At 40.8% G+C, this 26,020-nt stretch overlaps 1 protein-coding gene across 6 annotated transcripts in view; it reads left to right on the forward strand.

Annotated features, from left to right (window-relative positions):
• The window catches only part of LOC109937219 (rho GTPase-activating protein 12-like), a 200,182-nt gene that overhangs the window by 82,158 nt on the left and 92,004 nt on the right, over positions 1-26,020 (forward strand). For 4 of the 6 annotated variants that reach the window (XM_048613345.1, XM_048613359.1, XM_048613351.1 and 1 more), the window contains exons 3-4: positions 11,934-12,074; positions 12,705-12,785. In XM_048613345.1, coding sequence (XP_048469302.1) covers positions 11,934-12,074; positions 12,705-12,785 — 222 coding nt within the window. The remainder of the gene's footprint in view (positions 1-11,933; positions 12,075-12,704; positions 12,786-26,020) is intronic. The other 2 variants (XM_048613373.1, XM_048613380.1) reach the window with 1 other exon arrangement.

Here is a 26,020-nt window from a genome sequence, read left to right on the forward strand (position 1 = left end):
TCCCCCATTTCTGATGAAGGGTCTAGGCCCGAATCGTCAGCCTTCCTGCTCCTATGATGCTGCTTGGCCTGCTGTGTTCATCCAGCTCTACACCTTGTTATCTCAGATTCTCCAGCATCTGCAGTTCCTACTATCTCTGTATCTATTTGTAGACTGTTTATGTCATCCTCACTACTTGCCTTCCAACTTATTTTCATGTCACTTGCAAATTTAGGCAATAGTGCATTCACTTTCCTTATCCAAGTCATTTAATACATATTGTAAATAATTTGTGGATGCACCCTATGGCACTGTACTAGTTACAGGGTGCCATCTTGAAAATGCCACCTTTATTTAAACTCTCTTCTATTAGTTAGCCAATCCTCTGTTCATGCTAATATACTACCCCAGCATAATGGGCTGTTATCTTATTACATAGTCCTTTTACATGTCTATGTAAAATGGCAGTCCACAAAGCACAGGAGATTTTAATCTCTATATAGATTGGGAAAATCAAATTGGAAATCCAAACATATTAAATCCACTGGTTCTCCTTGTTCAGTCCTGCTTGTTGTCTCCTCAAAGAACTGCAATAAGTTTGTCAGACGTAATTTCCCTTCACGAAGCCACGCTGACTCGGCTTAATCATATTATGTCTTTCTAAATAATCTGCTGGTATGTTGGTTATAACAGACTCTAACATTTTCCCAATGATCACCTGGTATATATTGTAACCTGCTTGTTTCCTTTCCTTTTTAAATAAAGGTGTTACATTGGCAGTTTTCCAATCCTCTGATACTTTTCCTAGATTCAGGGGGATTACTACCAGTGCATCCACAATCTTTTAACTCCTTGATTATTTAGTATTTTTGGAATACTATTGATGTCCTTTGCTGCAAAAATTGATGTAAAGTATTTATTTAATCCTTTGTGTTTTCCTGGTTCACAATTTTTAAAATTCATTCATAGGATGTGGGCATCACTGGTTGGGCTAATATTTATTGCCTATTCATAGTTGCTGCCTTCTGGAACCACTGCGGTCCATGTGCTGTAGCTAGATCTTCAATGCTGTTAGGGAAGGAATTCCAGAATTTTGGACCCAACGACATTGAAGGAATGGCAGTATATTTCTGAGTAGGAATTGTGAATGGCTTTGAGGTGAACTTGCAGTTGGTGGTGTTCCCATTATCTTTTAGGTGAAAGTGGTTGGGAGTTCGGAAGATGTTGTCTAAGGATCTTTTGATGAATTTTGCAATACATCTTGTAGGTAGAACAGTCTGCTGCTATTGAATAACAATGGTAGAGGGAGAAGATGTTTATGGATGTGGTACCAATGAAGCAGATGTTTTGTCCTGGATGGTGTCAGACACTTTGAGTATCTTTGGAGGCGCACTTGTCCAGACAAGTGCAGAGTAGACCATAAGCCATTGGAGCACAAATAGGCCATTCAGGTGGCACGGTGGCTCAGTTGTTAGCACTGCAGCCTCACAGCCCCAGGGAACTGGGTTCAATTCCAGCCACAGGCAATTGTCTGTGTGGAGTTTGCATATTCTCCCTGTGCCCGCTTTCCTCTGGGTGTACCAGTTTCCTCCCACAGTCCAAAGATGTGTAGGTTAGGTGGATTAGCCATGGAAAATGCAGGGTTATAGGGATAGACTAGGGGGGTGAGTCTGGGTGGGATGCTCTTCAGAGGGTTGGTGTGGATTTGTTGGGTCAAATGGCCTGTTTCCACACTATAAGGATTCTATGAAAGGCCACCAAGTCTGCTTCGCCAGTCAATGAGAACACGGCTGAACTGACAATCCTCAATTCCATTTTCCTGACTTTTTCCCCATAAAGATCGATTGCCTTACTGATTAAAATCTATCTGTCTTAGCCTTGAATCTACTTAATGACTCAGCATCAACAGCCCTTTATGGTAAAGAATTCCACAGATTCGTTACCATCTGAGAGACGAAATTCCTCCCCACCTTGTGTCTTAAATGTGTGACCCCTTACTCTGAGATTATGCCCTCTGGTACTAGGCTCTCCCACAAGCACAAGCAACCTTTCTGCATCTACTGTGTCATGTCCTGTCAGAAACTTGTATGTTTCAATAGAGTTGCTTTTCATTCTTCGATATTCCAACAAGTACAGGCCTAATGTACTCATAAGAAAATCCCTCCGTATTTCGTATGAGTCTAGTGAACTTTCTTTGGATTGCTTCCGATGCCAGTATATCTTTAGATAAGAAGCCCAAAATTCTGTACAGTATTTCAGCTGTAGTCTGATTACTACCTTATATAGTTTTAGCAAAATCACTCAACTTTTATACTTCTACTTCCCTTGAAGTGAAGACCAACATTCCATTTGCCTTCTCTATTATGCTTTGAACTTGGATGCTATCTTTTTGTGATTCATAGATGAGGACTCCCGTATCCCTCTTCTGTAGCTTTCTACAAATCTTTCTCCAATTAAGCAATATTCAGCTCGTCTAATCTTCCTGATAAAGTGCATAACTTCATATTTCCCCATTTTTTATATTTAATCTAACAAGTTTTTGCCCACTCACTTAATTTGTCCATTTCTTTCTGCAGACTTTATCATCCTTACCAGTTGCCTTCTACCTTTTGTGTCATCCACAAAACTGGCTATGATATATTGACTTTCTTCTTTCGAGTCATTAATATATGTTGTAAATAATTGTGGCTTTAGCACTGATCTCTGTGGCACACCATTAGTTACATGTCACCATCCTGAAAATGCCCTCACCCCCTCATCCCAACTGTCTTCTGATAGTTAGCTAGTTCTCTATCCATGGTAATATACTAATTTCACCACCATGAGCTCTTGTCTTAAGTAGCGTAATGTGTCCTAACTTACCAACTGTCCTCTGAAAATCCAAATATATTACATGCAGTGCTTCCCCTTTAACTATTCTGCATGTTACCTTTTCATAGAATTCTAGTAAATTTCTCAGGCACAATTTCCCCTTCATGAAGCCATGTTGACTTTGCTTCATCATATTCTACATTTCTAAGTACTTTTTATAGTAATATAATTTTCTCAATAACCAGTGTTAACTTAACTAGCCTAATGGCACCTTCTTTTGTCTCCTTCCCTTTTTCTAAATAAAGATATTGTGTTGGAAGTTTGCCAAACTTACGGAATTTTTCCAGAATCTAAGAATTCTTGGAAGATTGCTGCCAGAGCATCAAATACCTCTCTAATTACTCCTTTTCATATTCTAGGATGCATCTCTTCAGATTCTGCTGATTTAACAGTCTTTAGCCCCATTAGGAGATGGCAAGAACTGCAGATGCTGGAGTCAGAGTCAATACAGTGTGGAGCTGGAGGAACACAGCAGGTCAGGCAGCATCATAGGAGCAGGAGAGTTGACCCTCCTGCACCTCTGATGTGCCTGACCTACTGTGTTCCTCCAGCTCCACACTATTGACTTTAGCCCCATTAGTTTCCATTGCACTTGTGTATCCCAGAATTTTGTGGGAAGTAAGGGAGAAAATTACGAGACGCCTTGCAGAAATATTTGCATCATCTATAACTACAAGTGAGGTGCCTCCTGGAGGTTTGCTAATGTTGTACCGTTGCTTAAGAAAGGTTGCAAAGAGAAACCAGGGAACTATAGACCTGTGAGTCTAACTTCAGTTGTGGATAATTTGTTGGTGGTGATTATAAAAGATAGGATTTACGGTCATTTAGAGAGGCAAAAATTGATTTACAGATAGGCAGCATGGTTTTGTGCAAGGAAAATCGTGTCTCTCAAACTTGATTGAGTTTCTTGAGAAAGCTACCAAAAAGATTGATGATCGCAGAGCAGTAGATGTTGCTTATTTGGATTTTAGTGGCGTCTTTAACAAGGTTCCGCATGGCAGACTAATTAGTAAAGTTAGGTCACATGGGATTCAGGGTGAGCTTGCCAATTTGGATACATATTTGGCTTAATGCAGGAGACAGAGTTTAATGGTAGAGGGTTGCTTTTTGGACTGGAGGCCTGTGACCAGCAGGATTATGTTCGGCATAGTCTGGTTGGATCAAAGGGTCTGTTTCTGTGCAGTACGACTCTATGGCTTCTTCTCTGGTGGTAGTTTATTTTCTCCCTTTTTTTGTAGTTGTCTTTTATTGGGTTTTAAGCTTCGCAATCCACTGGCTTACAACTAATCTTTGCAATTGTATGTCTTTTCTTTCAATCTGATGCTATCCTTAACTTCCCTGGTTAATCATGGTTGGCTTATCCCCTTTGTAAAATCTTTCTTTTGGTATATATCTTTGCTGTGAGTTATGAACTATTTTCTTAAATGTCTGCCATTGTCCTTCAGTCACCTGTGCTGCTAAACTCCTAGTCACTCCATCCAACTGTGCACTCATTCCTTTTGTAATTGCCCTTATTTAAACTTAGTACAGTTGTTTCTGACCCAAGTTTCTCCTTCTCAGACTGAATCCTAAATTCTACAGTGCGATCATCATTCTTTCCTAGGGGATCTTTTACTTTGACATAATGTTTTAAACCTGCCTGATTACACATCACCAGATCAAAAATAGCCTGATCCCTGGTTGCATTCACAACATATTGTTCGATTGAATAGACTGAGTGCTTCTATGTGGCTTCTTCTGCCAAAAATCACATGGGGAGGCAATGGCCTAGTGGTATTATTGCTGGACTGTTAATCCAGAGACCCAAATAATGTTCTTGGGAGAGACCCAGATAATGTTCAGCGGACCCGGGTTTGAATCCTGCCACAGCAGATGGTGGAATTTGAATTCAAAAATATCTGGAATTAAGAATCTAATGAAGACCATGAATCCATCGTTGATTGTTGGAAAAACCCATCTGGTTCACTGATGTCCTTTATGGAAGGAAACTGCCGCCCTTAACTAGTTTGGCCTACATGTGACTCCAGACCACAGGAATGTGGTTGACTCTTAACTGCCCTCTGGACAATTAGGGATGGGCAATAAATGCTACCTAGCCAGCGATGCCTTCATCCCGTGAATGAATAAAAAGAAATCTGACAATCCCAATCTACATAAGGATTAAAATCACCCGTGATTTAATGTGCTGCCTTTGATAGATGCCCTCATTATCTGCTGATTTATTCTCTGTTCCAATGTATAGCTACCTTTTTGGGGACCTATCAATTACTTTCCCTTTTTATACCTCCACCCATATGGATTCTATATAATGCAATTCTAGATCCTGTCTTGCTCTTATTTCACTTAACACTAACAAAGCTACTCTACCACCTTTCCCTTCCTACCTGTCCTTTTGAAAAATCACACATCCATGAAGATTTATTTCTATCTTTGATCTCCTTGTAACGATGTCTCTAATATCTATAGGATCATACTTATTAGCTGGCATTAGGAAGGGAAATGCAATGATGGTATTCATTTTGAGAGGTACTGCTGAGGCTGTATAAGTCTCTGGTCAGGTTGTATTTGGAATATTGTGAGCAGTTTTGGACCCCATATCTGAGGAAAGATGTGCTCCCCTTGGTCCTGAGGAGATTTACGAGAATGATCCCAGGGATGAGCAGCTTGTCATAGGACTGGTGAGGACTCTGGGTGTGCACTCTAGGGACTTTAGAAGGATGGGGGAGGGGGAGGAAATCTCATTGAAAGTTATAAAATACTGACAGGCCAGGGCAGAACGGATGTGGCGATGAAGTTTCCACTATTAGGAGAGACTAGAACCTCTGGGCACTGCCTCAGAGTGAAGGGATGACGCACTAGTACAGAGATGAGGACGAATATTTTCAGCCAGAAGGTGGTGAATCTGTGGAACCCAATGCTGCAGAAGGTTATCGAGACCAAGTCATTGAGTGTATTTAAGGCAGTATGTAGGAGCAAATTACTGCAGATTCTGGAATCTGTACTGAAAACAACAAATGTTGGAGATCACAGCTCTGATGAGTCATCTAGACTCGAAACTTTAACTTGCTGTCTCTCCATGGATGATGTCTGACTCGTTGTGATCTCCAGTATTTGTTGTTCACAATATTTAAGATAGAGATAGGTAGCTTCTTGATTAATAATGGGATCAAGGTTACAGGGAGAAGGAATGAGATGTGGTTGTGAAACAGGGCAGCACGGTGGCTCACACCGCCAGGGACCCGGTTAAGATTCAACTGTCAGGCAACTGTGTGGAGTTTACACATTCTCCCCGTGTCTGTGTGGGTTCTCCGGTTCCCTCCCACAGTCCAACGATATGCAGGCTAGGTGGATTGGCCATGCTAAATTGCCCATAGTGTGCAGGGATGTGTAGATTAGGTGGGTTATGAGGGATGGGTCTGGGTGGGATGCTCTGAGGGGCGGTGTGGACTTGTTGGGCCGAAGGGCCTGTTCCCACAATGTAGGGATTCCACAATGATCTATGAACATCAGCATGATCAAATGGTAGAGTAGACTAGATGGACCGAATGTGCTGTTTCTGTAAGTGCATTTTATGGAGTAATTCACGTCTATTTGTGCTATTAATTTTATTTTATTCTGAATACTGCATTCATTTACATAAGCGATTTAAGGTTGCCTTTTCACCATTTTTCCCGCTATTTGGCCCTTTTTTTAATGCTTGTACTCTTAAAAGTTTTTGTTACAGGTCTGTAACATGCCATGAAAGCTTGCAGATCTAAAATGTTAACTCTAGTTCTATTGCCAGATGCTGTCATACTTGGTAAATGATCGTAGACCAGTATTTTGCATTGGTCTATTGACATTCCCTTATCGACCACTTTGGTTACTTCCTTAAATAATACAATCAGAGCATTTCAGTGAAGTATAACTAGTGAAAAATGAGCATTAAGATAAAAAAGATAGCACCAGAATGAGTGCCCATAAGCTTGATTGAAAAGATCAATTTTAAGGAGAATCCTGAAGAGGCAGGTGACGTGCAGAAACAGGCTTTTTGCTGGAATTCCAGTGATTTCTCCAGGATCTTGAAGAAATAGCAACACAAAGAGATGCACATGAGGCCAGAGGTGAAGAAACAATGTTCTGAGAGTGGGGGGATGACCATGAAGGCATTGGGGGGAAAAAAAGTAACAATTTAAAATCTGAACTACTGCATGCCAGGAATCAATTGAGGTCAGCAAAAGCAGCAGTGATGGCAAGCAGGATTTACTAAGTGATAAGATGGTGCTGATTCATGTGTAAATACTCTCATTTAAAGGAGCTTTTTGAATAAGAGAGTCATATGGGCAGTTTTCCAATCCTCCGGTACTTCTCCAAAATGCAGGAATTTTTGGAAAATTTCAACAACTGCATCCACTATTTCTGTAGCTTTTTCTTTTAGGATCCTAGGATGCAAGCCATCAAGACTAGGGTACTTAACTGTCTTTCACCTGATACAACAGCTCCCGTGATAGTGGTCTTTCTTAATTCCTTCCCAGTCATCTTTAGTTTCATTGGGAAGTTTGAAGTATCTTCCACCATTATGCCTGATGCAAAATATCTGTTCACCTCCTCTGCCATTTCCTTTTTTCCCTATAATTATTTCACCAGATTTGTTTCTAAGGGGCCTATTTTCATTTTGACCTTTCTCTTCTTTTTTTCTGTATATAAAAAAGCTCTTCTTGTCAGTTTTAGTAATGGAACAGAGTACTTTTTAAATGGTGAAAAGCTGGAAACAGTGAAAATTCAAAAACTAATGTACCACTGACTTTTACATCTGGAGAAATAGAATACAAGTGGTGGGGGGTATAAGAGCTGAATTAGGGGAGCAGTTCTGGGCACCACACCATAGATACAGAGATAGCAGAAACTGCTGCTGCTGGAGAATCTGAGATAACCAGGTGTAGAGCTGGATGAATACAGCAGGCCAAGCAGCATCAGAGGAGCAGGAAAGCTGCCGTTTCTGGTCTGGACCCTTCAGTTTTCTGAGGAAGGGTCCAGACCCGAAACATCAGCTTTGCTGCTTGGCCTGCTGTGTTCATCCAGCTCTACACCTTGTTACACCATAGATACAGTAGCCTTGGAGGGGGTGTAACATTGTTTTACTTGCATGGTACTTGGTTAAGCAATGAGGAGAGTTGACACAAACCAAGGTTGTATTCTCTGGAATTTAAGTAATTAGAGTGATTTGATGTTTTCAAGATTTTCAGAGATTGATGGGATTGGGGTTGTAGACATGCTTACTGAGCTGGTGAGCCAGTGTGTTTGGTTGCAACCACTTTGTCACTCTGCTAGGTAACTTCGTCAGGGTGCCTTCAGTGAAGTGTCAGTGTTCTGTCGCACTTGTTGTTTATATGCCTCGGTTTGCTGGGATGGTTGGTATTACTTCCAGTTTTGTTTCTCGGGTGATTGAATTAGACCCTGTGTACAATGTGTTTGTTGATGGAGTTCTGGTTGGAGTAGCAGGCCTCCAGAAATTCCCTGGCGTGTCTCTGTTTGGCTTGTGCGGTTATGGATGAGTTGTCCCAGTTGAATTTGTGTCTGTCATTGTCCATGTGTAGTGAGACAAGTGAGAATTGGTCGTGGCTATTTGGTGTTCATGTATCGTATTGTCAATTTTCAGTTGTCAATTTGGCCTATGTAGTGTTTCTCACAGACCTTGCATGGTATTTTGTATATTACCCCAGTTTTGCTGGTTTTGGGTATGGGGTCCTTTTATGTTTGTCAGTAGCTGTCATACAAGGTTGTCGGTTTGTGGGCTACTCTGATATCTAGGGGTCTGAGTAGTCTTGTGGTTATTTCTGAAATGTCCTTGATGTATGGTCGGGTGATTAGTGAGCCTGGTCATATTGTGTCTTCCTGTTGTGGCCTGTCTCAGAGGTAACGGCACATTATGCGTTTTGGGTATCCATTTCTTTTGAAAACTCCATATAAGTGCTCCTGTTCTGCTTTGCATAGTTCCAGGTTGCTGCAATGTGTTGTGGCTCATTTTAAATATTGTCCTGATGCAGCTTCATTTGTGGGCGTTGGGGTGGTTGGTAGTGTAATTGAGGATCTGGTTCGTACATGTCGTCTTTCTATATATGCTAGTCTAGAGCTCCCTGTTGTTTTTGCATTCTATCAATATGTCTAGGAAGGGAAGTCGGTTGTTGTTCTCTTCTTTCGTGAATTTTATCCCGGTAGGATGTTGTTTATGTGTCAGTGGGTTTCTTCTAGTTTTGTGCGTTTAATAATCACGAAGGTGTCATCTACGTTTCGGACCCAAAGTTTGGGTTATATAACGGGGAGCGCTGTCCGTTCTAACCTTTTGCTTTACTGCTTCAGCAATCAGCCCTGATATTGGGGATCCCATTGGTGTTTCGTTGATTTTTGTTTGTATATTTTGTTGTTGAAGGTGAAGTGGATTGTGAGGCACAGATCTAGTAGTTTCATGGTGTCCTTATTGATGTTGTTGGTGTCCTGGGTTGCCTGCTTACTTGATTCATCCAGCAGTGTGGCAGTTGTTTCTTTGGCTAGGTTGAAAGATATCATCATCTTGTCCCCTTCTGTCCTGGTGTCCTTGATGAAGTTGAGGAATTCTTGTGATGAGTGGATGGAATGAGTGGTTGTCCACTGAGTATTTCAATTTCTGTTGTAGTTCTTTGGTGAGTCTATATGTTGGTGTACCTGGCAGTGAGGCAGTGGGTCTGAGGGGTCCCCTGTAGAATTGGGGTGTGTTAAATCCTCCTGGCTTCATTTTTTGGTAGTCTGTTTTGCTGATGCCTCCTGAGTTGTGTCATTTCTTCAGGGTCGTTGTAATCTAGTCTATCGCCATCTGTTGGTAGGTGTTGGTATCCGCTAGTAGTGTGTTAGTTTTCTTGATGTACTGGGTTCTGTTGAAGATTACTGTCATGCGTCCTTTGTCTGCTGGTAAGATTACAATGTTCCTGTCTTTCTTGAGTCTTTCCAGGGCTTTCCCCTCTTCTGTGCTGAATGTTGTCCACTTTCCTTTTTTGCTCCGTGTTGGGACAAACGTCTGTCTGATGCTCTGTTGTTCTTTAGTGTTGATTCCAGCGCAGCCAGGAAATCAGTCTTTTTGGTGTTTCTGTAGTCATAATTCAGTCCACGTACTAATATGGTCTTCTCAGTGTCTGTAAGTAGTCGGTCCAAGATGTTTTTAATCTATGAATCTGTGTTGTCATGTTGTTGATGTGGGTGATTTTGGATAGTTTTTCTTGAAAGGCTATTCTTTCCTTTGTTCTGGTCTTTTGCTGATGGCTTGTTTGAGTGTGGATGTCCATTTCTGGTTGGTTATGTTGGAGTACAGAGTTTTTTGGTGCGCAATTTCCTGCTTGTATTTATGGAGGTGGTTGTGGATATCGTTGATCATAACCCTTATAATTCCGCGGCTGTTCTGTTCGGCTATCCTCCGTGCCTATGGATTGTTGACAGGTGATTTATACCTTAAGCTTTGTGGCAGTACCTGCTTTCTGAGGCATTCGTGCAGGATGTATAATTGTTTGCATGTCGCGTTCAGTCGGATGGCATTTGTTTCCCATCTGCGGGCCAGTTTGATGGTGTTGCGCCCATTGGTGTTTAAAGTTTTTCAAGAAGATTTGTAGCTCGGGTTGTGGATGAGGTTGTGGACCTGCTCGCTGAGCTGGTGGGTTTGGTTGCAAACGTTTTGTCAACCTGCTAGGTAACTTTGTCAGTGTGCCTCCGGTGAAGCGTCCGTGTTCTGTCCCCCGTTTGTTATTTATATGCCTTGGTTTGCTGGGTGGTTGGTATTATTTCCGGTTTTGTTTTTCAGTGGTTTGTACACAGGGTCTAATTCAATGTGTTTGTTGATGGAGTTCCAGTTGGAATATCAGGCCTCCAGGAATTCCCTGGCGGGTCTCTGTTTGTTTGGCTTGTGCGATTCTGGATGTGTTGTCCCAGCTGAACCTGTGTCCTTCGTTGTCCATGTGTAGCTCACAAACCGACAACCACCCTACGATAGCTACTGATGAACGTAAAGGATCCCATACCCAAAACCAGCAAAACTGAGGTAATATATAAAATACCATGCAAGGACTGTGAGAAACACTACATAGGCCAAACCAGAAGAAAATTGACAATAAGGATACAAGAATGCCAACTAGCCACCAAGAGACATGACCAATTCTCAATTGTCTCACTACACACGGACAACGAGGGACACAAATTCAACTGGGACAACACATCCATAATCGCACAAGCCAAACAAATCACTGAGAAACAAAACCAGAAGTAATACCAACCACCCTAGCAAACTGAGGCATGTAAATAACAAGCAGGACAGAACACCAACGCTTCACCAGAGGCCACTGACAATGTTACTTAGCAGGGCAACGAAACGTTTGCAACCAAACCCACCAGCTGGATGAGCATGTCTACAACCGGAGCTACAAATCTTCTCAAAAGCTTTAGATAGATGGGGTTGACAGAAAGTGTTCTGAGATAAGTAGGCACAATGTAAAAATTATAGCTGGGCTTTTCATGAGCATGTCTGGGAAATATTCCTTCACACCAAGTGTGATACAAGTTTGAAACTTTTTTTCCTCTCTGCGATTCTTGTGCTAATTTTGGGAGAACATAAAACCCTACAACGTGGGAAGAAGTCATTCAGCCCATCACATCCACACTGACTCACCGAAGAGCATCTCGCCCGGACCCAGACCCCCAACCTATTCCCATAACCCCACATTTTACCATGGCCAGTCCACCTAACCGACACATCTTTGGACTGTGGGAGGAACCAGAGCACCCAGAGGAATCCCAGGCTGACAGTGGGAGAACGTGGTATCTCCACACAGTCACGCAAGGCTGGAATTGAACCCAGGTCCCTGGCATCGTGAGACAGCAGTGCTAACCACTGAGCCATCGTGTCACCCCTGAGAATTGTGTTTGCTTCATTTCTCACACCTTTTAATTGAGGGGATAGTATTTATCAAGGGGAAATCTGTATTTACTTCTGTTTTTTTTAAATAACAATAGCAATTCTCAAATGCCTGAAACTTGCATAATCAGACACGTAAAGCACAACATGTTCCTTCTCTAAATGCTTCCAGCATCACATCACTGAAGAGAACTATCGCAGCATTTACTCCAGCCATACAGATAATCAATTTGATTTACCTCCACGTGGTTGGTCAGAAGAAATGGATGAACATGGCCACACTTTGTATGTCAATGAATATACTGATGAAAAGGTACTTTGATTTCTTCTCTTCAGTTGATTTGCACTTTAGCTGTCTGCTCTTACAGTTTCTTTTAAAAAAAAACAAGACAGTGTAGCTCTTATAAATTGTAGTTGTGGAGTTCAGTACGTTGGTAATTTCATTTGATTAAGATTGAAAATTAAACACCATTTTCAATTGACGATAATGAATGAGTTACTAGTGTTAAGTGCAAGTAAATCAGTAATATCCAAATCAACAATTTCCACATACTGTTCAATTTGATTTAAAGAGTTTCACATGTCATAGTAGTTTTCTGTTTGACTTGTATTTCAAGAAGTTGAGGAAGTTGTTTCTAGACTGGTAATGTCATTAAATTATCAGTCAGGTGATAGAAAAACCTATGACTTTCTCTCATCAAAATTTCAGTTTGAGTCTCAACTTTTTTTTCTTAAACTGATTGAAGCTTATTATTGCTGATTTTCATTGTCCCATTTTCAGTATTTGTTGTCAGCCCTAGAGAACTTGGAGTCAAACTTTTGTAGAAAATAATAATCGTACAAAGTAGCGGTATTTTTCATTTTCTTTTTGATACAAAATTAAGATAGTGCTAAGTCCTGCAAACAAATATGCCAGAGTGTAAAACAATGTCTTTGTTTTCAGTGGATGAAACATATTGATGATCAAGGCCGACCATATTACTATCGTACAGATGGATCCAAATCTGAATGGGAATTGCCACAGGTGAGTACGTTGCATTCACAAAAGCTGTGCAGCTGTTGAGGGTGTAATTCTTATTGTGTGTACCTGGTTGATTTTGGAGCATAAGCCAACCCCAGAAAGTTATTTTCAGTTGTGATCTCGTATAGTTGGTCCCTGGTTAAGAGATTTGAGTGTTTATTGGCATTTATTGAAAATTATATTTGCCAAGCACTTCATGTGATCTGCCTTAAGAAAGAAGTGATATTAGCAGTCAATGTATAGCTGCACAGTAGACAAGAATGAGCTTATTGATCTCCATCCTGGGGAGGAGAGAGGGATCAGTTTTTTTTTATCGCTTATATTTATATATATCTGACTGTATATATTAGATTGTAGATTTGTTCACCCACTCCCCAGGTGAGTTTTCCAAAGTCTTATTATAATTCTTGTCAGGATATGTCCGTAAGACTTATGACATTTCCACTGCACAACTAGTGACAAATGTTTCATTCTCACTTTGTTATAAACAAAAACCAAAATAACATAAAACATTGGACATACACACTCTCCCATTTGTTCTTGTAGCCTTGGACAATGTTATCTCTTCATTTTTAATCCGTTCTCTCAAGGTTCTTGACAGGGCATCTGCAATCACATTTGATTTCCTGTCAGTGATATTTGGAGGTATGATTGAAAGAACAAACTTCAGTGGGATAATCTGGTTCTCTGTCTTAAGCTTTTCCACAACACTTTAACATATTGTATTCAGTATAGATTTGTGATGTATATCTCAAAGTGTTCGAAAGCCAGTAATAACCAATTGCTTTCTTCTCTATTGTGGAGTACTATTTCTGATGCTGCCTTAGTTTCTTAGAGGAGTACCCATTGGTCTCTCATCTGATTTGCCTTCCTGAAGGAGGACAGCTCCTCCTCTATGTCATTTACATCAATGGTTATGCCAAATGCTTGTTTAATCCTGCAGACGCACTCATAGAACGTAGAACAGTACAGCACAGCACAGTACAGGCCCTTCGGCCCACGATGTTGTGCCTACTAAGATCAATCTACCCTGCATACCCTATGTTTTACTATCCTCCATGTGCCTATTCAAGAGTCGCTTAAAAGTCTCTAAATTATCTGAACCCACTACCACTGCCGGCAGCGCATTCTGCACGCCCACCACTCTGTGTAAAGAACCTACCTCTGACATCTCCCCTATAACCTTCCTCCAATCACCTTAAAATTATGCCCCCTTGTAATAGTCATTTCTGCCCTGGGAAAAAGCCTCTGGCTATCCACTCTGTCTAGGCCTCTCATCATCTTTTACACCTCTATCAAGTCACCTCTCATCCTTCTTCACTCCAATGAAAAAGCCCTAGCTCCGTCAACCTTTCCTCATAAGTCCTGCCCTCCAGTCCAGGCAGCATCCTGGTAAATCTCCTCTGCACCCACTCTACAGCTTCCACATCCTTCCTGTAATGAAGTCACCAGAACTGAACACAATATTCCAAGTGTGGTCTAACCAGAGTTTCATAGACCTGCAGCAAAACCTCGCGCCTCTTAAACTCAATGAAAGCCAACACATCATACGCCTTCTTTACAACCCTATCAACTTGGGTGGCAACTTTGAGGGATCTATGGATGTGGACCTCAAGATCCCTCTGTTCCTCCATACTACTAAGAATCCTGCTGTTAACCCTGTATTCTGCATTCAAATTTGACCTTCCAAAATGAATCACTTCACACTTTTCTGGGTTGAATTCCATCTGCCATTTCTTTGCCCAGCTCTGCATCCTGTCAATATCCTGTTGCAATCTACAGCAGCCCTCCATGCTGTCTACAACTCCTCCAACCTTCATGTTTATCGGCAAACTTACTAACTCAGTTCTGAGGAAAGGTCACCGGACCCGAAACGTTAACTGTTTTTTCCTTCTCAGATGCTGTCACACCTGCTGAGCTTTTCCAACAACTTTGTTTTTGTTCCTGATTTGCAGCATCCACAGTTCTTTCTGTCTTTATTAACCCACCCTTTCAGTTCCACATCCAACTCATTTATAAAGATCACAAAGAGCAGAGGTCCCAGAACAGATCCCTGCGGAACACCACTAGTCACCGAGCTCCAGGCTGAATGCTTTTCATTATAAAAATGGTCTTCAGCTTTTCAAAAACGGTTTGGCATTTCTCAGTCCGTACTACCTTTTCTGTAATAGGCCAGCTACTGTGTTGAGTTTTTGAATGAACATTGTGTATAATCCTCACATCCCCAAGAACCTCATGACTTCCTGATTTGTTGTACAGATAGGTAACTGTGCTACTGCTCATACCTTTGCAGCCCAGGGCAGTAATTGTCCTTGACCCACTACATTTCCTGATGATATCATTTGAGCCTCAATAAGCTTGTTTCCAAGATTGCGCACCAGGTCAGCCTACTGTCTCTTCTGGAAGTGGGTTTCAGTTGCCCAGTATGTTTCCCAGGTGTCAATGTACGAGGGGGTCTTCTAGGTATGCTACACAATTAAGAAAGGCATGCTAGTATCTGGTTCATCAGCCTATGAAAAAATGTTTAGGGTATTTCAGAATCCACATGACATGACTTGACATTGATATAACGTATCTGGAGTTTGACGGTGGAAATTTCCTTCGCTTGGGCAGTCAAGGGAACCTGCCTTTATCTTTCGAGTAACTCTTTTTGGTAATGTAGGCTATATTTTTAACCCTGTCTAGAAGACTTCAAAGATAGCATATCGGGTAGGAGTCAGCTCTAATCACTGAGCTACCTTTTTGATTGTCATCACTGAGTATTGTGGATCCATCCACTTGGGCATGAGCACAGCTGGAGGGCTCCAGTTGCTGCTACTGCAATGCTCTATTAATTGGTACTAACATGTAATTCATCTTCTCCCAAACCTTGGGCAGCTTTTCTGGTCTTAGCCAATGGCAATGTGGCTTTATGGGAAGAATGTTTCCTAAATCGACATCATGTAGAGCTAAGTTGGTGTAGCCTTGCTTGTCTCTTCATGAGCGCTTAATGCAGGAAGCTATTCTGCATGTAGGTAGGTGAATAAGGCATCTAGGTTTGCTAGTATTTTTGTATGGTTAAATGGATGTTAGCGGGTTCAGTGTGGGCCTCACCCATACACCCCTTTTAATGTATCAGAGATCTGCTACCAACTTGATATTCCAATCCATGTGCTTATTGGAAGTTCCCTCATGATTATTGGAATAGTGCCTTTCTTACACCCTTTTTCTATCTCCTGATTTATTTTCTTCCCCACACCTTGACTATCCAGAGGCCAGTATACGAGTCCCATCAGGGTCTTTTTGACTTTGTGATTCCTCAACTCTACCCAAACAGATTCTGTGCCTTCTGACCTTCTATCTCTTGTTGCTATTGATTTCATTTAATTTCTTACTAACAAGGCAACCCCATTCTCTCTCTGCCCATCTTCCTGTCCTTTCAATAGGATATGAATGCTTGGATGTTTAGTTCCCAGCCCTGATCTCCTTGCAACCATGTCTCTGTGATGTCCACGGCACTACATTCGCCAATTTCAAACTGTGCTACAAACTCATTTGCCATGTTTTGTATACTGCACGCATTTAAATACAGCACACTAAGTCTGTGTTGACCCTGCCCCTTCTCATAGATGCCCCTTTATCTACTGTGCCTGAAGTTAGATTACTGACCCTTTTCATACTCTCCTGTTACTTGTTCTGGAAACTTTAATATCCTTGCCTAAGCCTTCCCGCTCTTAACCAGTTTAAAGTCCTTGGGACCTCAATTTGTGCCAACAGTTCATCTACCTTATTCTGAATGCTTCCTGTATTAAGACAGAAAGCCTTACTCAGTACTGCTGCCAATATCCCATGAATTTGAATCCATTTTTCCAACACCAATCTTTGAGCCATGCATTTTCCTCTTTCACCTTGTTGATCCTGTGCCAATTAGCTTGTTGCTCTGGTAGTAATCTGGACATTACTACCTTTTTTGGATGTACTTCTTAATTTAGCTCTTAGCTGCTCATATGCTCTCAGACTCTCTTTCCTCTTTCTACCTGAGTCATTGGTACCCACGTGAACCATGACAACTGAACTTCCCCTCACACTCCCAAGTTCGTTTGCAGCCCAGATGAGATATCCTGAACCTGGGCGCCAGGTGGCAACTGGGCCTTCAGGGATCTCAATCCTGGCCATAGAGAACAAAGTCAATTTCCCTGATTCTACTATCCCCGATTACAACTCCCATTTTTCTTTTCTCCCCTCTCTTGAATGGCTCCCTGTATCACCGTGCTGTGATCAATTTGTTCATCCTCCCTACATACCCCACTCTCAGTCACAGAGGGAACAAGAATCTCAAATCTGTTGGTCAACGGCTGAGGCTCCTTCACCTCTACTTCCTGGATTCCTCTACCTGCCTCACTTGTAGTCACACCCTCTAGTGCCTGACTACTTACCAAATTTGAGGAATTAATCTAATGGGTAACTGCCCCCTGAAGCACAGCATCCAGGTAACTCGTCCCCCTCACTGATGTATCGCAGTGTTTGAAGCTCATTCTCCAGCTCGTCAACTCTGAGACAGATTTCTTCAAGCAACCAATACTTGTTACAGATGTAGTTGCTGTGAGCCATAATAGGGTTCACCAGATCCCATATTATGCAGGTACAACACATTTCCTGGGCCTGCATCTCCGTTTTATTTACTTAGTTCTTAATTTGTTCTTTTTTGTTTCCTGGTCATCTTTTAGTTTGTAATTCATAAATATTTCTCCCTTTTTGCCTTCAATCTGAAACTAATTTATAATAGACTGTCAAAGTAACAGTTGTTACCAACCAATGATCTTATGGTTATCCTGTGATGTCACTCTATTTTGTGCTAGGGCTCCGATCCTGGGCTTCAATTTTATCCTGTCAAAAAGACCTTAAAAACTATGAACCAAGAAAGAAGCAAAAAAGCACCTCTTCCCATTTTGCGTCCCGAATCCCTCAACTATACACTCACACGTGCTGTCTTACTTCGGACAGTGCGAAGCTTACCAATTGTTGCTCTGTCAGAATCTACAGCTCAGCCTCAAGCTCAGTGACACTGAGGAAAAGCTCCTCGAACTGCACACACTTACTGCAGATGTGTTTGCCCTGGAACGCACTAGTGTGCAGGAGCTCTCACATGCTGTAAACTTGACACATCACTTGTCGCTGCCGTCATTAATTCTGTCTTTGACTCTAGTGGCTAGTTGAAATTGCTTGCGGCTCATGAGTTTATCCTTCTTGCCTTAATTGTATATGGAAGAAAAAAATCAATCCTCCAGTTTCTAGTACTCTGGTATCCAAAGAGATTTAAAGTATTGTGGCCAGACTTACTGCAAACTCAATTCTAATTTCCTTCGTCGATCTATGTAGCATTAAACCTTGACAGGATGAGTTGTTAACTATTAAATAGGTTGTCATTATTTAAAGCTTTCTTCTGTCTTGTTGTTCCCTATACAATGTGTCTTGTCACCCATACTCCAGTGACCATAATATTAATGTCATTCTTTTTCTTTATGAAGACTGATGTAAAGCACTCATTTCAGAGCCTGATGAATGCCCTCAACCTCCACAAGATTTTATGTTTTGACTGTAATGAATCTCATCATTTGTTTACTGTCTTTTTACTGAAAGTACATTTGTTGAAGATTTTTGGGCTCCACTTATGCCATCGACTGAACTTTTCTTGTGCTTTCTGCCTGCCGCCTTTGTCTTCGCCGCCTTCTTTGTGCCCATATTCTATTTGGCCTATTTTATTGTTTTCTGCTCCCAACCTTTGTCATAAACCTGTTCTTGGTTTATTGTCAACAGTGTATTTTGCTATGTTTTTGCAAATGCTGGAAGGAAATCAAAGATGGAAAGAGAATAGTAAACAGACTGTCTTGATCACAACAACTGTTACAGATCTAGTAGAAGAGTCATCTTGCCATATGGCACTTCTTCCTTTGTAGTGCAAAGCTACAGGGTTCTAAGGAGCAATTATGTAATTATTTTAATTTTTTTTTAAATTGTAGCCGTAATTCTGCAGAAACACTATAGCAGCAACACTGCTATTATTACTGAAATGCGGCTTATTTTAAACAAAAGTCATTAAAATTAATGTTAAATGCTACTCATAAAGGAGCAAGAATGCATTCTGCCAATTGCAGACGTACTGAATTATTTTGCTGTTATTTGTAGTGAAGTCCTTGGAAATAATGTAATTTGTCACTTAAATGCATAAAGCAAATGTGAAAGGAAACTTTGCTGCCAAACTATTTAACAGCTGTTGTGGGACTATGATGGGATAGTCATAATTTTAATGGACTGGTAATCCAGCACCCAAGCTGATATTCAGGTGCTATAGCTTCAAATTGTGGCATGGCAGATAGTGAAATGAGTTCATTAAAAATTTAGAATTGAAAACGAGCCTAATGGGTGACCATGTAACCATTGCCGATTTGTTATAAAAGTCCATCTGTCCTTTCGGAAAGAAGATCTGCAGCCCTTGCATGGTTTGGCCTACATGTTACTCCAGACCCACAGCATTGTGGTAGACTCTTAATTGCCCTGTGCAGTGGCTTTGCAAGTCACTCAGTTCAAAGCTGGTAGTGATAGGCAATTAATGCCTTTCCAGTTTCGTTGTAAATCTATTTCTTTTTGGTTCACTGGAAAAAGCAAACAAAAGGTTTCCTTTGCAGTAGAAATGTGGTGCTTTAATAAAGTACCATTTAAATCTCAATTCAAATTCCCAACTGAACCAAATAAAATTTCCTTAAGGAGATAGTCCCACTATACTTCACACTATATACTCCAAGTAAACAGATTCCACTTGCTTGCACATGATTCCTATCCCTCTATTTCCTGCCTGTTCATTTGTCTGCCTAAATGCCTCTTCAATGTTGCTATCGTATTTTCTTTTATCACCTCCCCAGCAGTGCATTCCAGACATCTACCACCTTCTACATAAAGGACTTGCCTCATATATAATTTTTAAACTTTCCCCCTCTCACTTTAAACTTATGTCCCCTAGTATTTAATATTTCCACCCTGGGAAAAAGACTCCAAATATCCAACCTATCCATGCCTCTCATAATTTTATGTACTTCTGTTACGTCACCCCTTAGCCTCCAAAGCTCTAGCAAAAACAGTTGAAGTTTGTCCAACCTCTCCTTTATAGCTAATATACGCCAATCCAGGCAATATCCTGGTAAACCTCCTTCACACCCTCTCCAAAGCCTCAATGCTCTTCCAAAACTGTGGCGAACAGAACTGCACACAATTGTCTAAATGTGGCCTAACTAAGGTTTTATACAGCTGCAACATGATTTGCCACCTTTTATACTGAGCCCTGACTGATAAAGGCGAGCATGCCAAGCACCACCTTATCCACCTGTGTTACCACTTTCAGGTAGCTATGGATTTGCACCCCAAGCTGTCTCTATGTATCAGTACCTGCAAGGGTCCTGCCCTTTACTGGAAACTTTCCTCGTGGATTTGACCCCCTAAAATGCATCACCTCACATTTGGCTGGATTAAACTCCATCTACCATTTCTCCGCCGAATCTTCCAACTGGTCTATATCCTGATGTATCCTTTGATAACCTTCCTTAAGATCCACAACTCCACCAATTTTCTTACTCATCGGATCTCCAACATTTTCATTCCAAATCATTTATTTATACATTACAAAAAGAGTGCCTAGCACGGATTCTTGCAGAAACTACTGGTCACACATTCTAGTCAGAAAAATATCCCTCCATAACTACCCTTTGTTTTCCATGACCAAGCCAATTTTGTATCCAATTTACCAACTCACCACGGATCCCATGTAACTTAATCTTCTGGACAAGCCTACCTTGAGGAATCTTGTCAAATGTTTTAGCAAAGTCCATGTAGATAACACTTCCTTAAAAAATTCAGTTAAATTTGAGGCAAGACTCCCCCACACAAAGCCACGCTGACTATCCCTAATAAGTCCGTTCTTTTCCAAATGCAAGTAAATCCTGTCCCTAAAAATCTTCTCCAGTAATTTCCCTCCACTGACGTAAGACTCACTGATCTATAATTTCGTGGATTATCCCGATTGCATTTCTTAAACAAAGGAACAGCATTGGATAATCTCCAATCTTCTGAGACCTCACCTGTGGCTAGAGAAGATTCAAAGATCTCTGTCAAGGCCTCAGTAAACTCCTCCCTTGTCTTCTTCAGTATCCTGGGATTGATCCCATCAGGCCTTGGGGATATACAAGCTTAATGTTTTTCAAAACACACAAGACCACGACCTCCTTAACACCAGCGTGTCCTAGAATATCAACATATCCCTCTCTAATCTTGCCATCATATATGCCCTTCTCCTTGGTGAACACCAGTGCAAAGACCTCATTGACTTCCTGATTAATTTATTCTTGTCACATGCACCATGATACGCTGAAAAGTGTTGTTTTGCATGCTATATGAGCAGATTGTACCAAATAGAGTGCAGCAGAGTAGCAGAATACAGTGTTACAGCCGCAGAGAAGGTGCAGAGGGAAAAAGATCAGAATTAACATTTGGGAGGTCCATTCCAAAGTCTGATAACAATGGGAAAGAAGCTGTTCTTGAATCTACTCATATGTGTATCCAAACCTTTATCTTCTGCCCGACGGAAGAGAGTATAACTAGGGTGGGAGATGTCTTTGATTATTTTGGTTGCTTTCCCAAGGCGGCAGGAAGTATAGATGGAGTCAGTGGATGGAAGGCTGGTTTGTGTGATCACGGTGTAGTTTCTTGCTGTCTTGGGAAGAGTAGTTGCCAAACCATACTGTGATGCATCCAGATAGGATGCTTTCTATGGTACATCTATAAAAATCGTTAAGAATCATTGGGGACATGCTGAGTATTTTTAGCCTCCTGAGGAAGTAGAGATTTGTTGTGCTTTCTTGACCGTTGCTTCGACTTGGGTGGACCAGGCCAGGTGGTTGGTGATCGTCCCTCCCAGGAGCTTGACTTTCTCAACCATCTCCACCTCACGACCATTGATGCAGACAGGGCCATGCCCACCACTCCGCTTTCTGAAGTCAATGACCAGCTCCTTTGTTTGGCATTAACCAAGAGATTGTTGTGGCACCATGTTGCTATGTACTAAATTTCTGTATTCTGTCTCATTGTAGTTTGAGATCCAACCTATGATGGTGATGTGGTCAGCAAACTTATAAATGGAGTCGGGACAGAATATGGCCACACAGTTGAAAGTCTATTAGTAGTATGGTGGGCCTGTGTAAGGAGTATAGCAGAGGGCTTAGTGTGCTGCCTTGCTGAGCACTGGTGTTGAGGATTATGGTGGAGGAGATCTTGATGCCTATTCTCACTGTTTGTGGTCTAAGGGTCAGGAAATCAAGGATCCAGTTACGAGACGGGAACCAAGACCTAGGTCTGGGAGTTTAGAGATAGGTTGTTTGGAATTATGGTGTTGAAGGTGGAATTATAGTCAGTAAATAGGAGCCTGACGTAGGTATCCTTGTTATTCAGATGTTCTAGGGTTGAGTGTAGGGCCAGGGAGATGTGAGCAATGACTAACATGTCAAAGCACTTCATAATTATGGAGATCAGAGCCACTGGGCGGTAGCCATTGAGGCACGCTGCATGATTGTTCTTTGGCACTGGGATAATCGTGGTCTTCTTGAAGTAGTTTGGTCTTAAGATTGTACTTCCTCTGGCATAATGCATAAATTCCCTACTTTATGCTTGAGTGGACCTACTCTGCCCCTAGCTACTCTCTTCCTCTGAATATATGTATAAAATGTCTTGTGATTCTCCTTAATCTTACTTTTCAATGTATTTGCATTATTGCAGCCTTTTTACATATTAATTGTAATAATTTACTTATTGCTTTTATCTCTTTATCTTTTGTTTTATGATTTTATTTTCTTTTTTAGTTTATATTTTTCAAACATTTTACTATTCAAATTTTGTGGTCACTGATTTATTGGAGTAGATGAAGTGCTTTGATAAACTCTCATTTATGTTATCGAATTTCTGATGCTAGTCTAAAGATTATCTGATCACAAAGTGTGGTATTTCTTTTGGTCTATACGCTTGCTAATATTTTGACAGAAGTATAAACTCTGGAGCTATTCTTTCATTATTACTGTACTACTTGCAATAAAGAGATGTGCACAAACAGCCTGGGATTAGCTGCATTCTTGACCTATAAAATTTCCTTATTGGGCATCTGTGTGTCCGGTCAGTCAGTTATGCTTAAAATCTCCATTGTTGAGCTAGGAGATGTGTAAGCCAACAGGTGTTTCCTGGCTTTCAACACCCTTTCCTGTGCAGTCCGCATCCATGATATTTAGAACGTAGCTGTATCCCAAGGCCTGTCGGAGCATAATATGAGAAGAGAACTCCTGTTATGAAATACTCTGGACGTTTGAGTTGTTTCTAGGATGCAAAGTGTGGAAGGTCAAGAAAGCCAAGATGGCTGCAATGGCTTGGAGGAAATTTTCAGATAATCATTATTTCTGAGTCATCCTAGCTACGGTTTTTACTAAAGAGTTATTCAGAGAACCAGGCAGATCCATCATTTTGATGAGGGACTTTGAAAAATAACATTTGAAAGAAAAAAATAGGTGCTTAAAAATAATTTATACAGTTAAAATATGAACAAACTTATTATTCAAGCCTTGAAGTGAGAACTGATGCTACTTCTAACAGCTTTAGGGTGTCTTTACTTTTCTATGGAGGATACTTTTGCTTTAATGTTTCAGATTTATGCTCCTAGGTTACCCCTAAGAAAAGTGTTAGAAATTATAGCCAGCTTGCGAATACTGTGATTTTTGTGATTTGTTTTTTCTTTGTTTTTGTAGAATTGATTAAAGACTAATGATTTTTTTTTTTGTCTGAGGATCATGAATCTATAGAACTCTTCCCCAGTGAGCAGTGGAGGCAGGGTGATTGAATATTTTTAAAACAGATATGTCGATTCATGATCAACAAGAGAGACAAAGGTTATCAGGGATGGGCAGGAAAGTGGAAGTGCAGCTAAAATCAGCCATGATCTTGTTGAATAGCAGAGCAGGCATGAGGGACCAAGTGGCCTACTCCTGCACCTAATTCATTTGTTCATAAGAACTGAACTGGAAATAGTATACAGATAAAGAACAATTATTTTTTGTATGTACTGAAATATCATTGGTTCAGTCTCCATATTTTGCCCATTTCTGGACTCCATACTTTCAGATGAATATGAAGATTTTAGAAAGAGTGCAATGAAAAAAATGGGATTATTCTACTTCGAGAAGAGAAAGTTGCGGGGTGATTTGAATGAGTAGATTAAAGTTATAAGGGGTCTAGGAAGAACATAAAGAAAGGAATTTTCTGATTGGTGAGGGATCGAGAGCTAGAGGACAGCAACCAAAGGTGTTGACAGTGACCGTAAGGTGTTTGACAAAAGACCCTACAGCAACATGCAAATCATCTTATGCAGCGAGTGATTAGGACCGGCTGAGAAAGTGGTGTAAGAAGCTTCGTAATGGCTTTCAAAAGAGAATTGGTTAAGCATTTGAAGAAAGCAAATCTGTATGGAAAAAGTCCAGGGGAGTGTGACTAGCTGAGTTGCTTTTGCAGGAACCCAACATGGATATGATGGACCAGATGGTAGTCTCTTCCTGCGCTGCAATAATTTTATGATTCTAGGTCGCACATCTCAGATCCAGTATTTGATTCTCTAAATTACTTTGGAACATACAGTGGGAAGAATAGAGTTGACCACCACCTTCAGTTTATTTCAGTTGTTGATTTTGTCTTGTGATTTCTTCCAACCTACTCATTTTTGGATCAACACCATGAGATGTTGCTTTAGGTTTTACCTGTCAAACTAAATTATTAAAGAATAATGAAAGAACCGTATATTCATTCAGCATGGAAACATACCCTTTGGGAAGATGGGGAGAAAAACTGCATGTACACATCTTTTCAGGCTGGAAGCTGTTTTAACAGCAGTACTTTCAAGCTATGGTCATTGTTTTATGTAGGAGCTAGCTTGTGCACATCATGATCCCATAGACAGTGATGCAGTGTGTTGTCTAAAATACTAATTTACAATATAATGGGACATGTATATTTTGAAAAAGACGATGGCTACAGCAGCAGCACTGTTGCATGTGCAAGGAACAAATTGCTTTGAATGGAGACTCTCAATCTGCTTTAGTTTTAGTACGTGATCCAGTTTTTGGGTGGAAATAGATATTGGATTTAAATAAGCTTAAGATAACTTTGTTCTGTCTTTTCTCTGAATCTATTCTCATCAAAGTTTTACATAGGAATTCTCTATTTGTGGCAAAGTTTTCCATTCTAAAAGGTAAATTAAAACCTTATGTCACCGTCTCCTGAAATATAACTTCAGTCAGCCATAACTGACTCAGGAAGACACCCCAGTGCCAACTGTAAAATGCAATTTTCTCCAGAGACCCACATTTGGACAATCTGTGAATAATTCTTCTAACTGTTACTTGTCAAAATTACTCTTAAGGTAATACGCTGCAGAGTTTGTTTTTCTCAAGCTAGGTGCTTGTGTGTGTGAATTTTAAAGAGGGGTGTCTATATGTATTTGCACATTGTTTAAACATTTGGTTATTTTTTACATCTTTGCTTGATTAAGTTTTGTTTGCAAGAAATTAGTTATTAACTTGTTTAAGAAACTGGCTGACTTGTTGCTAATACTGAGCTATGTATAGTCTGATATAAACTAGCATAATCACCTCCCATTTTAAATTCAAATTTTGTAGTGAACATTTGGAACATGGAAAGGTATCACTTCAACCCTCCTAACTTGGTTGTAACAAATAAATGTCCAGATAAGCTGCTTTTAATAATGTTGATGAAGGATAAATGTTGGGAGAATTCCCATACTGTTTGGAGCCATGGCTTTTTTTGACATAAACTCGGAAAGACTGGGGAGCAGGTAGCTTCAGAGTAATGTCTCATCCAAAATATCGCACCTTAAGTAGGGGAACATTCCCACAGCACTGCACTGAAGTGCCAATCAAGATGATGTACACATCTGGTTAGTATCATTTGCAGTTCCTCAGTCCATGTCCATATACAGTGAGATCTGGACAACATGCAGGCTTGAGCTGTAAAGTAATAAATAAGATCTTGCCACACAAGTACAGATATTGACCATCTTCAGCAGGAGAATCTAAGCATCTTCCCTTGAAGTTCAGTGACATTATTATCACTGAATCCTATCATCAGCATCATGGGGTGGAGAGGGGTGTCCTTTCCCCACAAGT

This window comes from Rhincodon typus, chromosome 2 (assembly GCF_021869965.1).
Source record: "Rhincodon typus isolate 14 chromosome 2, sRhiTyp1.1, whole genome shotgun sequence".
Lineage (NCBI taxonomy): Eukaryota > Metazoa > Chordata > Chondrichthyes > Orectolobiformes > Rhincodontidae > Rhincodon > Rhincodon typus.